Raw genomic sequence first — 15,613 nt, 5'->3', positions numbered from 1 at the left:
TCGTCTCTCTCTGTGTCTGTCTCTCTCTGTGTCTCTGTCTCTTTCTCTGTGTCTCTGTTTCTCTCTGTTTCTGTCTCTCTCTGTGTCTGTCTCTCTCTGTGTCTGTCTCTCTCTGTGTCTCTGTCTCTCTCTCTGTGTCTCTGTCTCTCTCTCTGTGTCTCTGTCTCTCTGTGTCTCTGTTTCTCTCTGTGTCTGTCTCTCTCTGTGTCTCTGTCTCTCTCTGTGTCTCTGTCTCTCTGTGTCTCTGTCTCTCTGTGTCTCTGTCTGCCTCTCTCTGTGTCTCTGTCTGCCTCTCTCTGTGTCTCTGTCTGTCTCTCTCTGTGTCTCTGTCTGCCTCTCTCTGTGTCTCTGTCTGTCTCTCTCTGTGTCTCTGTCTGTCTCTCTCTGTGTCTCTGTCTCTCTCTCTCTGTGTCTCTGTCTCTCTCTCTCTGTGTCTGTCTCTCTCTCTCTGTGTCTCTGTCTCTCTCTCTCTGTGTCTCTCTGTCTCGTCTCTCTCTGTCTCTGTCACTCTCTCTCTGTGTCTCTCTGTCTCGTCTCTCTCTGTCTCGTCTCTCTCTGTCTCGTCTCTCTCTGTCTCGTCTCTCTCTGTCTCGTCTCTCTCTGTCTCGTCTCTCTCTGTCTCGTCTCTCTCTGTCTCGTCTCTCTCTGTCTCGTCTCTCTCTGTCTCGTCTCTCTCTGTCTCGTCTCTCTCTGTCTCTGTCTCTGTCTCTGTCTGTCTCTCTCTCTGTCTCTGTCTCTGTCTCTGTCTGTCTCTCTCTCTGTCTCTGTCTCTCTCTCTGTCTCTCTCTCTGTCTCTCCTCTCTCTCTGTCTCCTGTCTCCTCTGTCTCCTGTCTCTGACTATCTCGCTCTCTCCTCTCTGTCTCTCTCTCTGTCTCTCTCTCTGTCTCCTCTCTCTGTCTCTCTCTCTGTGTCTCCTCTCTCTCTGTCTCCTGTCTCCTCTGTCTCCTGTCTCCTCTGTCTCCTGTCTCTGACTCTCTCGCTCTCTCCTCTCTGTCTCTCTCTCTGTCCTCTCTCTGTCTCCTCTCTCTCTCTGTATCCTCTCTGTATCCTCTCTGTCTCCTCTCTGTCTCCTCTCTCTCTCTGTCTCTCTCTCTCTGTCTCGTCTCTCTCTGTCTCTGTCTCTGTCTCTCTGTCTCTGTCTCTCTCTCTGTCTCTGTCTGTCTCTCTCTCTGTCTCTGTCTCTCTCTCTGTCTCTCTCTCTGTCTCTCTCTCTGTGTCTCCTCTCTCTGTCTCCTGTCTCCTCTGTCTCCTGTCTCCTCTGTCTCCTGTCTCTGACTCTCTCGCTCTCTCCTCTCTGTCTCTCTCTCTGTCCTCTCTCTGTCTCCTCTCTCTGTCTCTCTCTCTGTGTCTCCTCTCTCTCTGTCTCCTGTCTCCTCTGTCTCCTGTCTCCTGTCTCTGACTCTCTCGCTCTCTCCTCTCTGTCTCTCTCTCTGTCCTCTCTCTGTCTCCTCTCTCTCTCTGTATCCTCTCTGTATCCTCTCTGTCCTCTCTCTGTCTCCTCTCTCTCTCTGTCTCTCTCTCTCTGTCTCGTCTCTCTCTGTCTCGTCTCTCTCTGTCTCGTCTCTCTCTGTCTCGTCTGTCTCTGTCTCTCTGTCTCTGTCTCTCTCTCTGTCTCTGTCTGTCTCTCTCTCTGTCTCTCCTCTCTCTGTCTCCTGTCTCTGTCTCTCTCTCTGTCTCTCTCTCTGTGTCTCCTGTCTCCTCTGTCTCCTGTCTCCTCTGTCTCCTGTCTCTGACTCTCTCGCTCTCTCCTCTCTGTCTCTCTCTCTGTCCTCTCTTTGTCTCCTCTCTCTCTCTGTATCCTCTCTGTCTCCTCTCTCTCTCTGTATCCTCTCTGTCTCCTCTCTGTATCCTCTCTGTATCCTCTCTGTCCTCTCTCTGTCTCCTCTCTGTCTCCTCTCTCTCTCTCTGTCTCTCTCTCTCTGTCTCTCACTCACTCACATACACACCCTGCGGCGTCTTTCCGTGCTGTCAGCAGTAGTTGTGTTGAAATGGTCCTACTCCTAACTCAACCTAACCACTGGGGACAGAAACCTAGCAGAGGAGCCCCCACCAGTTCTGTAGACGTCACTCTATATCAGGCCAGTTCCGTAGACGTCACTCTCTATATCAGGCCAGTTCTGTAGACGTCACTCTATATCAGGCCAGTTCTGTAGACGTCACTCTATATCAGGCCAGTTCTGTAGACGTCACTCTATATCAGGCCAGTTCTGTAGACGTCACTCTATATCAGGCCAGTTCTGTAGACGTCACTCTCTATATCAGGCCAGTTCTGTAGACGTCACTCTATATCAGGCCAGTCCTGTAGACGTCACTCTATATCAGGCCAGTTCCGTAGACGTCACTCTATATCAGGCCAGTTCTGTAGACGTCACTCTATATCAGGCCAGTTCTGTAGACGTCACTCTATATCAGGCCAGTCCTGTAGACGTCACTCTATATCAGGCCAGTTCTGTAGGTGCACGTTCATTAATTGTTTATGTTAATTGAACAAGCATGGGAACCCGTGTTTAAACCCTTTACAATGAAGATCTGTGAAGTTATTTGGATTTTTACAAATTATCTTTGAAAGACAGGATCCTGGAAAAAGGGAAGTTTCTTTTTTTGCTGAGTTTAGAAGCACAAGCATTTCGCTACACTCACAATAATATCTGCGAAACCTGTGTATGTGACCAATAAAAATGTATTGCTGCTTTAGTATTGAAGGAGAACTGGCTGGTAGCTCGTTTGGCTGGATTGGTAGCTCGTTTGGCTGGATTGGTAGCTCGTTTGGCTGGATTGGTAGCTCGTTTGGCTGGATTGGTAGCTCGTTTGGCTGGATTGGTAGCTCGTTTGGCTGGATTGGTAGCTCGTTTGGCTGGATTGGTAGCTCGTTTGGCTGGATTGGTAGCTCGTTTGGCTGGATTGGTAGCTCGTTTGGCTGGATTGGTAGCTCGTTTGGCTGGATTGGTAGCTCGTTTGGCTGGATTGGTAGCTCGTTTGGCTGGATTGGTAGCTCGTTTGGCTGGATTGGTAGCTCGTTTGGCTGGATTGGTAGCTCGGGTTGGCTGGATTGGTAGCTCGGGTTGGCTGGATTGGTAGCTCGGGTTGGCTGGATTGGTAGCTCGGGTTGGCTGGATTGGTAGCTCGTTTGGCTGGATTGGTAGCTCGTTTGGCTGGATTGGTAGCTCGGGTTGGCTGGATTGGTAGCTCGGGTTGGCTGGATTGGTAGCTCGGGTTGGCTGGATTGGTAGCTCCGGGTTGGCTGGATTGGTAGCTCCGGGTTGGCTGGATTGGTAGCTCCGGGTTGGCTGGATTGGTAGCTCCGGGTTGGCTGGATTGGTAGCTCCGGGTTGGCTGGATTGGTAGCTCGGGTTGGCTGGATTGGTAGCTCCGGGTTGGCTGGATTGGTAGCTCCGGGTTGGCTGGATTGGTAGCTCGGGTTGGCTAGATTGGTAGCACGGTTGTTAGAAGCATTTTAATCGGCCCACTGACTGACTGTCTTGTTAGAACATAATTTATTTTGTTGACTGAAATTGCCTCTAACAATTTTTTGGGGATGCCAGAAAAAACCCAATTCCAAACTGTGCCCAGTGCCCACTCTTATCTCTCTTTATCAAGCTGGCTGACCACTGAATCACAAATGCCCTCTTGAGTTTCCACTAATGTTGTTTTGTCAGACCCAGAGGCTTAATCAAAACAAAGGGGAGTGACACACACACACTGGCACATACACACACACACACACACACACTGGCACATACACATACACACACACACACACACACACACACACACACACTGGCACATACACACACACACACACACAGCAGACTATCCTGCCAGACTGCCATTGACGGTCTGTGTGGGAAGGAAGGGGCTTTCTGGAAGGCGTCCAGGTGGCATTAGTAAAAGGGGAAAGGAGAGACCTGACACACACACAGACCTGGGGGGCTTTTGGTAGGTACCTCAAGGTCATGCTGTTTGAAGGGGGCCCCTCCGTGTGTATATGCGTGTATGCGTGTGTGTGTGTTTATATGCGTGTGTGTGTGTGTGTTTATATGTGTGCGTGTGTGTGTTTATATGCGTGTGTGTGTTTATATGCGTGTGTGTGTGTGTGTGTGTGTGTATGCGTGCGTGTGTGTGTGTGTGTTTATATGTGTGCGTGTGTGTGTTTATATGCGTGCGTGTGTGTGTATATGCGTGCGTGTGTGTGTATATGCGTGCGTGTGTGTGCGTGTGTGTGTGTGTGTTTATCTGCGTGTGTGTGTGTATATGCGCGTGTGTGTGTGTGTGTGTGTGTGTGTCCTGGCTGTCTGTGTTTTGGCCACTCTGTCAGCGTGCTCATGAGAGTTGGGACGTTTGGTAATTTGTTAGAAATGTTTGCCAACGGTGTGCAGAAACCCAGTTTTAGGAATAGCTCATATATCACGATGTTTCTCTTGCCCACACATGCTGTAATGCCATCGGTGTTGGGTTTCTCACGGCTGAGCCTCTCATACCCCCAAATGTACTGGCTGTCCAGAACCCTCTCTCTAAGGTGACTTCCTGCATTGCCTGTAAACTACTTTAACCCCCCCCCATGCAGCTGGAGATAGAGACATCATATAGGGCCCCCCCCCCCATGCGGCTGGAGATAGAGGCGTCATATAGGGACCCCACCCCCCCCATGCGGCTGGAGACAGAGGCATCATATAGGGACCCCCCCATGCAGCTGGAGATAGAGACATCATATAGGGCCCCCCCCCATGCAGCTGGAGATAGAGACATCATATAGGGCCCCCCCCCCATGCAGCTGGAGATAGAGGCATCATATAGGGACCCCCCCCCCCATGCAGCTGGAGATAGAGACATCATATAGGGACCCCCCATGCAGCTGGAGATAGAGACATCATATAGGGACCCCCCCCCATGCGGCTGGAGACAGAGGCATCATATAGGGCCCCCCCCCCATGCAGCTGGAGATAGAGACATCATATAGGGACCCCCCCCCCATGCGGCTGGAGATAGACATCATATAGGGACCCCCCATGCAGCTGGAGATAGAGACATCATATAGGGCCCCCCCCATGCAGCTGGAGATAGAGACATCATATAGGGACCCCCCATCCAGCTGGAGATAGAGACATCATATAGGCCCCCCCCCCATGCAGCTGGAGATAGAGACATCATATAGGGCCCCTCCCCATGCAGCTGGAGATAGAGACATCATATAGGGCCCCCCCCATGCAGCTGGAGATAGAGACATCATATAGGGCCCCCCCATGCAGCTGGAGACAGAGGCATCATATAGGGCCCCCCCCATGCAGCTGGAGACAGAGGCATCATATAGGGACCCCCCATGCGGCTGGAGACAGAGGCATCATATAGGGACCCCCCATGCGGCTGGAGACAGAGGCAACATATAGGGACCCCCCATGCAGCTGGAGATAGAGGCATCATATAGGGACCCCCCATGCAGCTGGAGATAGAGACATCATATAGGGACCCCCCCCCCCCCCCATGCGGCTGGAGATAGACATCATATAGGGACCCCCCATGCGGCTGGAGATAGAGACATCATATAGGGACCCCCCATGCAGCTGGAGATAGAGGCATCATATAGGGACCCCCCCCCCCCCATGCAGCTGGAGATAGAGGCATCATATAGGGACCCCCCATGCAGCTGGAGATAGAGGCATCATATAGGCCCCCCCCCCATGCAGCTGGAGATAGAGACATCATATAGGGACCCCCCCCCCCATGCGGCTGGAGATAGAGACATCATATAGGGACCCCCCCCCATGCAGCTGGAGATAGAGACATCATATAGGGACCCCCCCCCCCATGCGGCTGGAGATAGAGACATCATATAGGGGCCCCCCCCCCATGCAGCTGGAGATAGAGACATCATATAGGGACCCCCCCCCATGCAGCTGGAGATAGAGGCATCATATAGGGACCCCCCATGCAGCTGGAGATAGAGGCATCATATAGGGCCCCCCCATGCAGCTGGAGATAGAGACATCATATAGGGACCCCCCCATGCAGCTGGAGATAGACATCATATAGGGCCCCCCCATGCAGCTGGAGATAGAGGCATCATATAGGGACCCCCATGCAGCTGGAGATAGAGACATCATATAGGGACCCCCATGCAGCTGGAGATAGAGACATCATATAGGGACCCCCCATGCAGCTGGAGATAGACATCATATAGGGCCCCCCCCCCCCATGCAGCTGGAGATAGAGACATCATATAGGGCCCCCCCCCCATGCAGCTGGAGATAGACATCATATAGGGACCCCCCCCCATGCGGCTGGAGACAGAGGCATCATATAGGGACCCCCCATGCAGCTGGAGGTAGAGACATCATATAAGGACCCCCCCCCATGCAGCTGGAGATAGAGACATCATATAGGGCCCCCCCCATGCAGCTGGAGATAGACATCATATAGGGACCCCCCCCCCATGCGGCTGGAGACAGAGGCATCATATAGGGACCCCCCATGCAGCTGGAGATAGAGACATCATATAGGGACCCCCCATGCAGCTGGAGATAGAGACATCATATAGGGACCCCCCATGCAGCTGGAGATAGAGACATCATATAGGGACCCCCCTCCCCTCTCTCTCTCACCACAGACCCACCACCACCAGTCCTATAGACTGACAAAGCCATAGTAAGAGATATGAAGTGTCAGTGGTTTTGTAATGTAAACCTGCTTGCAGGGATCTGTTCAGACATACTCTCCATGCTCCATCTTCCCCTCTCTCCTCTTCCTCTCTTCCTCTCTACCTCTCTTCCTCTCTTTTCTTCCTCTCTTCCTCTCTCCTCTTGCTCTACCTCTTTCCCCTCTTCCTCTCTACCTCTCTTCCCCTCTTCCTCTCTCCTTCTCTTCCTCTCTACCTCTCTCCCTCTCCTTCTCTTCCTCTCTCCCTCTTCGTATCTCCATCTTCCTCTTTACCTCCCTCCCCCTCTCTTCCTCTCTCCTCCTCTTTCTCTCGCTCTCTTTCTCTCTCCCTCTTTCTCTCGCTCTCTTTCTCTCAATTCAATTCAAGGGGCTTTATTGGCATGGGAAACATATGTTAACATTGCCAAAGCAAGTGAGGTAGATAATATATAAAGTGAAATAAACAATAAAAATTAACAGTAGACATCACACATACAGAAGTTTCAAAACAATAAAGACATTACAAATGTCATATTATATATATATACAGTGTTTTTACAATGTGCAAATGGTAAAGGACACAAGATAAAATAAATAAGCATAGATATGTGTTGTATTTACAATGGTGCGTGTTCTTCACTGGTTGCCCTTTTCTCGTGGCAACAGGTCACAAATCTTGCTGCTCTGACGGCACACTGTGGAATTTCACCCAGTAGATATGGGAGTTTTTCAAAATTGGATTTGTTTTCGAATTCTTTGTGGATCTGTGTAATCTGAGGGAAATATGTCTCTCTAATATGGTCATACATTGGGCAGGAGGTTAGGAAGTGCAGCTCAGTTTCCACCTCATTTTGTGGGCAGTGAGCACATAGCCTGTCTTCCCTTGAGAGCCATGTCTGCCTACGGCGGCCTTTCTCAATAGCAAGGCTATGCTCGCTGAGTCTGTACATAGTCAAAGCTTGTCTTAATTTTGGGTCAGTCACAGTGGTCAGGTATTCTGCCGCTGTGTACTCTCTGTGTAGGGCCAAATAGCATTCTAGTTTGCTCTGTTTTTTTGTTAATTCTTTCCAATGTGTCAAGTAATTATCTTTTTGTTTTCTCATGATTTGGTTGGGTCTAATTGTGCTGCTGTCATGGGGCTCTGTAGGGTGTGTTTGTGAACAGAGCCCCAGGACCAGCTTGCTTAGGGGACTCTTCTCCAGGTTCATCTCTCTGTAGGTGATGGCTTTGTTGTGGAAGGTTTGGGAATCGCTTCCTTTTAGGTGGTTATAGAATTTAACTGCTCTTTTCTGGATTTTGATAATTAGTGGGTATCGGCCTAATTCTGCTCTCTCTCCCTCTTTCTCTCTCCCTCTTTCTCTCTCCCTCTTTCTCTATCCCTCTTTCTCTATCCCTCTTTCTCTATCCCTCTTTCTCTATCCCTCTCTCTCTCACACCAGGGAACTTTACTTCTTTATGTTCTCTCTGTCTGGTTTGCATGTCTGTCTTTGTTTAGAGCTTTTGTGTTCTACAGGAGAGAGTGCCAGTGGGTGACTCACCTCTCTCCTCTGTTTACCTCTCCTTCATCCCTCTCTCTGGCTCTTAACCCCTAACTAACCGCCCACTCCACTCTACTACTATGATAGTGGTATCTACTCCCTCTCTCTCTGTCATAGGGAGGGGGAGGAGGGAATGTATAGCCAGGCCCAGCTGGGTTTCAACTGAGGAAGCTTACTTGTTTTTTTTCTAATGCACTGATTCTCCCTGTCTCGTTAACAGATCGTGTGATCAAGGACAAGGAGTTTGAGGTGATGATGCAGATTGACTGCGAGGTCACAGACACCAGGATCCTCCACATCAAGTCCTCCAGTATCCCACCATTCCTGCGTGTCAACCGCACCGACACCCTGTACCCGCCTTCACCTGCGGACAGCAAGGCCACGCCTCCTGTCCAGGTGCTCATGGGTTCCGCGTAACCTCTTATCAACCAATCGAATTGACGCACAAACCCGTAACTCCCACCAACCAATCGAATTGACGCACAAACCCGTAACTCCCACCAACCAATCGAATTGAACAGTGAAATTGAAAAGATGTAACAACAAATGTCTGTCCTCCACCAGTTTAACAGATGGAACAACAACAGGTCACATGTTTCTATTTACCTTGTGTTCTTTTTTTTAAATTTTTCTACAGATCTGAGATCATTTTTAAATGATTATATACTAATGTGTTTGACTGAACTCTGGTATCAGGTTTTCTCCCTTTATCCTTGATTTGGATTATGCAAAATACCAAGCTAGCTCAAATGGTCAGTGTGAAGGTCAAAGACCAGAGCCAGACTCTGTGTGTGTCTGGACTGACCAGGACCAGGCTCTGTGTGTGTCTGGACTGACCAGGACCAGGCTCTGTGTGTGTCTGGACTGACCAGGACCAGGCTCTGTGTGTGTCTGGACTGACCAGGACCAGGCTCTGTGTGTGTCTGGACTGACCAGGACCAGGCTCTGTGTGTGTCTGGACTGACCAGGACCAGGCTCTGTGTGTGTCTGGACTGACCAGGACCAGGCTCTGTGTGTGTCTGGACTGACCAGGACCAGGCTCTGTGTGTGTCTGGACTGACCAGGACCAGGCTCTGTGTGTGTCTGGACTGATTGACTGTGGCCCTACGCTCCTCTTACCAGGGTAATTGCTGAGCAACAGCAGGGGGCCGAGCATTGAACCCTGAGTCACCCCAACATAACACAAATACTTTCACCCCATGGCTGCCATGTTGTTCTCTCCCTCCCTTTCTCTTCGTCAGTCTCCATTCCTCACATCTCTTTTGTTTTCTTGAGGCTTTATATTGAAGTATTTCATGCTGATTCAAGCTTTTATCACCCTCGTCTATGATACCATTGAAATTATCACAGCAATGGTGGCAATACACTCAGGAAGTAATTTTAACGTGTTAAAGCTGAAGCAGTCCAACCACTAAAAGTATGGGTCACTGTTGTTTCTCTGTTTTTTAGGTTTTGTTTTCAATATAGTGTAGCTACGATGAAGAATTCCTATTGGATGTTGTTTGTTTTTTTTACTTCTGTTTGCACTGTGCTAATATACTTTGGGGAGTGTTATACTCGTACAGAACATGTTATTTGTTGAAGTGCTATCCTCTGTTTTGAATAGAGACCACATCTATGAAAGTATATCATTTACATACTGTATATTTCATTCATCTGAAAAGTTATTATTTCACAAATATGTTCCATTTGGGGATAAATCATATTGTATAGTGTGACTATGTTATTGTAGAGGTTTTGTTTGGAGAGAGTGGATTGTAGTGTGGGTAGTGGAGAGAGAAGGGATTGTAGTATGGGTAGTGGAGAGAGAAGAGATTGTAGTATGGGTAGTGGAGAGAGAAGAGATTGTAGTGTGGGTAGTGGAGAGAAGGGATTGTAGTATTGGTAGTGGAGAGAGAAGGGATTGTAGTATTGGTAGTGGAGAGAGAAGGGATTGTAGTATGGGTAGTGGAGAGAGAAGGGATTGTAGTATGGGTAGTGGAGAGAGAAGGGATTGTAGTATGGGTAGTGGAGAGAGAAGGGATTGTAGTATGGGTAGTGGAGAGAGTGGGTAGACGTTTGGGGAGTGGGTAGAAGTGTGGATAGTGGAGAGAGAAGGGATTGTAGTATGGGTAGTGGAGAGAGTGGGTAGACGTGTGGATAGTGGAGAGAGAAGGGATTGTAGTATGGGTAGTGGAGAGAGTGGGTAGACGTTTGGGGAGTGGGTAGAAGTGTGGATAGTGGAGAGAGAAGGGATTGTAGTGTGGGGAGTGGAGAGAGTGGGTAGACGTTTGGGGAGTGGGTAGAAGTGTGGATAGTGGAGAGAAGGGATTGTAGTATTGGTAGTGGAGAGAGAAGGGATTGTAGTATGGGTAGTGGAGAGAGTGGGTAGACGTTTGGGGAGTGGAGAGAGTGGGTAGACGTTTGGGGAGTGGGTAGAAGTGTGGATAGTGGAGAGAGTGGGTAGACGTTTGGGGAGTGGAGAGAGTGGGTAGACGTTTGGGGAGTGGGTAGAAGTGTGGATAGTGGAGAGAGTGGGTAGACGTTTGGGGAGTGGGTAGAAGTGTGGATAGTATGGGTAGTGGAGAGAGTGGGTAGACGTTTGGGGAGTGGGTAGAAGTGTGGATAGTGGAGAGAGTGGGTAGACGTTTGGGGAGTGGGTAGAAGTGTGGATAGTATGGGTAGTGGAGAGAGTGGGTAGACGTTTGGGGAGTGGGTAGAAGTGTGGATAGTATGGATAGTGGAGAGAGTGGGTAGACGTTTGGGGAGTGGGTAGAAGTGTGGATAGTGTGGATAGTGGAGAGAGTGGGTAGACGTTTGGGGAGTGGGTAGAAGTGTGGATAGTGGAGAGAGTGGGTAGACGTTTGGGGAGTGGGTAGAAGTGTGGATAGTGGAGAGAGTGGGTAGATGTTTGGGGAGTGGGTAGAAGTGTGGATAGTGGAGAGAGTGGGTAGACGTTTGGGGAGTGGGTAGAAGTGTGGATAGTATGGTGTTGGCTATTTGAAGGTCATTGTTTTTTTATATAAGCCCCAGGACTTTCAATTTCCATGGACACACATAGGAAACATACTTTCACATTGATGACTGGACGGTTAGCAGCTGAAATATCAGATACGAGATGAGACATTATCTCTATGAAATATCAATGTGTCACAGTCTTAAACGCTCGTCTTTGAAAAATCCAACCGTTTTTTTTAATTTTTTTTAAAGTCATTTAGATTCAACAGGTTGGCAAGGAGCAGCAACGTTTGGCAGACCTAATCCTAGTGGGTACAGAGGAGTTCATGTTGACCCATGTCAGTTGTCATAGTGACCCGAGATGTTAACCCTAACCCGTCTGTCCACTTGGCCTGATTGCACTTCTATTGAAGTGCACTTTAACAAACATAAATATTTTCTGATGGCGGAGGATCCCTGTGCTCAGAATATGGATGCACGTATGACTAAGTCGTTTGGATAAAAGCGTATGTGTATTATAATATTTTACTTACTGAAAAGAGCGTTTAAAAAAAATATATATATATATAATAATAATAAATGGTTGCCACGGGAACGCTTTGTGAAATGATGGGGCATAATACATTTTGTTTTAAACATTTAAATAGTTTTGCACCATTGCTAGGCAACCTGCTTGTCTCAAACGTCTATAGATCTTAATTCACTCACTTGATTCACTCACTTGATTTACTCACTTCCCAACTGCATTTGATAATGTTAAAGTAGTTTTTATTTGTAATACTATTGTGACTTGTTCAGTTTGGTGTATCCGTGCTCGCTGTTCTCTGGCTGGGAGTCCTTATTATAATATCCTTTATCCTTTACGATTGTTGTTTCATTTCAGAAAGCAATAGGATGTTTTTTCTCCCCCAAATATTGTCATTTATAAGCGTTTATAAGTGTTCTGATTAGCGCAACAGCATTTCAACCTTTTAAATGTGACCCTCTATCCACTCATGTCTGTGTGTGTATGACACCAGCAGTTATATTGTGCATTTATTTGCTTGAAAACAGGTTTTATTCAGAGTAATGTCATTTTGACTATGTACCCATGATTATTCAGGGAGCTGAGAGGAAAATTATAACAGTTTCCACCTGATGAAGATTTTTGTATAATATTGCTAAATGCAAATAAATAAAACACTGGATGAAACTTTGGATGTGTGTTTGTGTTGTCATGGTGAGGATCACAATAGGTCGGATCAGCTTGGCAATCGCTGACAATAACCAGACCTTCTCTCACCCGCAGAGGGGATGAGGGAACTGGTGTGGGGGTTTTGACTCTTACACACCCGGTCGTAAATTAAGCAGGAGAGGACTCTCTCTCTACCCTCCAGTATTGGCTAAAGGAATGTATTTTGTCTCCAGAGACTTTTGCCCACCCAAAACTCTTAACGTTCAGAAAGTGAATACCGGGAACAATATTTCTAACATCATGTGGGGAATGGTCAGTGGGGAACTATGGAAAAGAAATGTAATATTGGTTTTCATTTTGTGATGTCATAAAAAATTGTATAACGTAAATATTGTAACTTGAAAAGTATATCCTCTTTATCTGTCAAGTTTTCATCCAATATGTTGTGCATATAATATGAAACATGATTAAAATAGTTTTGTTAAGATATAGGGATGTGATTTTAGTTTTCTAATAAGATAATTGTTTTTGATAATACTTTGCACAGTAACTAGCCACGCCGCGAGTGAGGTCAGAGAGCTTGTCAGCATGACGGAACACCCTTTTGACCAAAAGTGCATAAAAGCTTGGAATATAGAAATCAACCTGTAGACCAGGAAACATGAGGCGTAAGCTAAATGTTTGTAATGGTTGACACGAGGTGAAGAAATAAATGCACCTTCCCCTGAATAATCAACACGTGGAGTATGAGGTGACAAATTCTCCTCTCAGACAATCACTGGTACAGCTGATTAGCTGTCCTGAGTCAAATATCTCAAACTCTTAACCATCCGATCCTACTATGAGTCTCAAATCACCGTACGCTACGCTCATCACTCCACTGGAACCATCTGGCTTATCTTCAAATAAGCGACTTCAGGAGCGAATGGAAGAGTGAACTCTGTAGTTCTGTTCAGGACAACATGACGGACAAGGACACCCACACGTAAATTCATTTCATGATTTCTTATTCCAAACGTGCGGCGGTTCGTGTGCAAACTATATGATTGTGAGAATAGTTATCGAATGTGTCTACGATAAGTCTCTCTTTCTCTCGCTTTTTTTTCTCTTTCTCTGGGAAAACATGCGATAATGTGTCAGTCCGCTAGGGACCTTTGTTTTCCGTGTACTAAGTGTGTGTATTCTGTCTTATTATTTGGTTAGTTAGTAAATAAATAATTAAACCAATTGGTGTAGTACTGAATAATGAGCAAGGCTGGTTTTTTTTGCAGATCCAATAAGGTTACGACTGTTCAGAATGATATTAATCATTACCTCTAATCATCATTCTGACCAGTCATCTGATTAATCATTACCTCTTATCATAAGATGACTGTTCAGAATGATGATATAAGAGGTCATGATTAATCAGATGACTGTTTATTGATTAAATAGATATACACCTTTATAGAGTTTAATTCAGGAGATGGCAACTCTCTTTAAACAACCATTTCCGTGGTACCCCAAATCTTAATGAGTTAATTGTTACATGATTCATTTGATCGGGTAACAAAAATATTCCAAAACATGCATCCTGTTTGCAACAAAGCACTAGAGTAATATTGCTAAAAATTGGCAAAGCAATTTACTTTTTGTCCTGAATATAGAGTATGTTTGGGCCAAATCCAACTCATTACATTTACATTACATTTACATTTAAGTCATTTGGCAGACGCTCTTATCCAGAGCGACTTACAAATTGGTGAATTCACCTTATGACATCCAGTGGAACAGCCACTTTACAATAGTGCATCTAAATCATTTAAGGGGGGGGGGGGTGAGAAGGATTACTTTATCCTATCCTAGGTATTCCTTAAAGAGGTGGGGTTTCAGGATTACGGAGTACCACCCTACATATTTTCAAGCATAGTGGTGGCTGCATCATGTTATAGGTATGCTTGTAATTGATAAGGACTGGGGAGTTTATCAGGATAAAAAATAAAAAATGAATGGAGCTAAGCACAGGCAATATCCTAGAGGAAAACCTGGTTCAGTCTGCTTTCCGCTAGACACTGGGAGATCACCTTTCAGCAGGACAATAACCTAAAACACAAGGCCAAATCTACACTTGAGTTACTAATCAAGATGTCATTGAATGTTCCTGAGTGGCCGAGTCATAGTTTTAACTCAAATCTGCTTGAAAATCTATGGCAAGACCTGACAATGGTTGTCAAGCAATAATCAACAGCCAATTTAACAGAGCTTGAAGAATTTTGAAAAGAAAAATGGGTAAATGTTGCACCATCCAGGTGCTGCTACAAAGTATTTGTCACGGATCCCCCCCCCCGGTACTGCTGCTCATTCTGTTCACCAGTTCCGGAGGTCTACGTCACCGGGTTTCTAGGCTACACTGAACGGGATTCATTATCATCAACCCCGGACTGTCTTGTCTGATTAGACACCCCTGGTTCCCATTTCCCCTGATTAGTATGTTATATATGTGCCCCCTGGTTCCCATTTCCCCTGATTAGTATGTTATATATGTGCCCCCTGGTTCCCATTTCCCCTGATTAGTATGTTATATATGTGCCCCCTGGTTCCCATTTCCCCTGATTAGTATGTTATATATGTGCCCCCTGGTTCTCATTTCCCCTGATTAGTATGTTATATATGTGCCCCCTGGTTCCCATTTCCCCTGATTAGTATGTTATATATGTGCCCCCTGGTTCCCATTTCCCCTGATTAGTATGTTATATATGTGCCCCCTGGTTCTCATTTCCCCTGATTAGTAGGTTATATATGTGCCCCCTGGTTCCCATTTCCCCTGATTAGTAGGTTATATATGTGCCCCCTGGTTCCCATTTCCCCTGATTAGTATGTTATATATGTGCCCCCTGGTTCCCATTTCCCCTGATTAGTATGTTATATATGTGCCCCCTGGTTCCCATTTCCCCTGATTAGTATGTTATATATGTGCCCCCTGGTTCCCATTTCCCCTGATTGGTATGTTATATATGTGCCCCCTGTTCCCCTGATTAGTATGTTATATATGTGGCCCCTGGTTCCCATTTCCCCTGATTAGTATGTTATATATGTGCCCCCTGGTTCTCATTTCCCCTGATTAGTATGTTATATATGTGCCCCCTGTTCCCATTTCCCCTGATTAGTAGGTTATATATGTGCCCCCTGGTTCTCATTTCCCCTGATTAGTATGTTATATATGTGCCCCCTGGTTTCCATTTCCCCTGATTAGTAGGTTATATATGTGCCCCCTGGTTCTCATTTCCCCTGATTAGTATGTTATATATGTGCCCCCTGTTCCCATTTCCCCTGATTAGTATGTTATATATGTGC

General features: G+C 46.7%; 1 protein-coding gene across 2 annotated transcripts in view; it reads left to right on the top strand.

Moving 5' to 3' along the window:
- Positions 1 to 12,303, top strand: part of atf6 (activating transcription factor 6) — a 121,037-nt gene extending 108,734 nt beyond the window's left edge. For both annotated transcript variants that reach the window (XM_064936140.1, XM_064936142.1), the window contains exon 16: positions 8,390 to 12,303. In XM_064936140.1, coding sequence (XP_064792212.1) covers positions 8,390 to 8,586 — 197 coding nt within the window. In that variant the 3' untranslated portion in view covers positions 8,587 to 12,303. The remainder of the gene's footprint in view (positions 1 to 8,389) is intronic.
- Positions 12,304 to 15,613: the final 3,310 nt, after the last annotated feature.

Source organism: Oncorhynchus masou, chromosome 24, assembly GCF_036934945.1.
Source record: "Oncorhynchus masou masou isolate Uvic2021 chromosome 24, UVic_Omas_1.1, whole genome shotgun sequence".
In the NCBI taxonomy this organism is placed as follows: domain Eukaryota; kingdom Metazoa; phylum Chordata; class Actinopteri; order Salmoniformes; family Salmonidae; genus Oncorhynchus; species Oncorhynchus masou.
The sequence above is the reverse complement of the archived record's forward strand: the minus strand, read 5'-3'. Positions and strand labels throughout refer to the sequence as shown.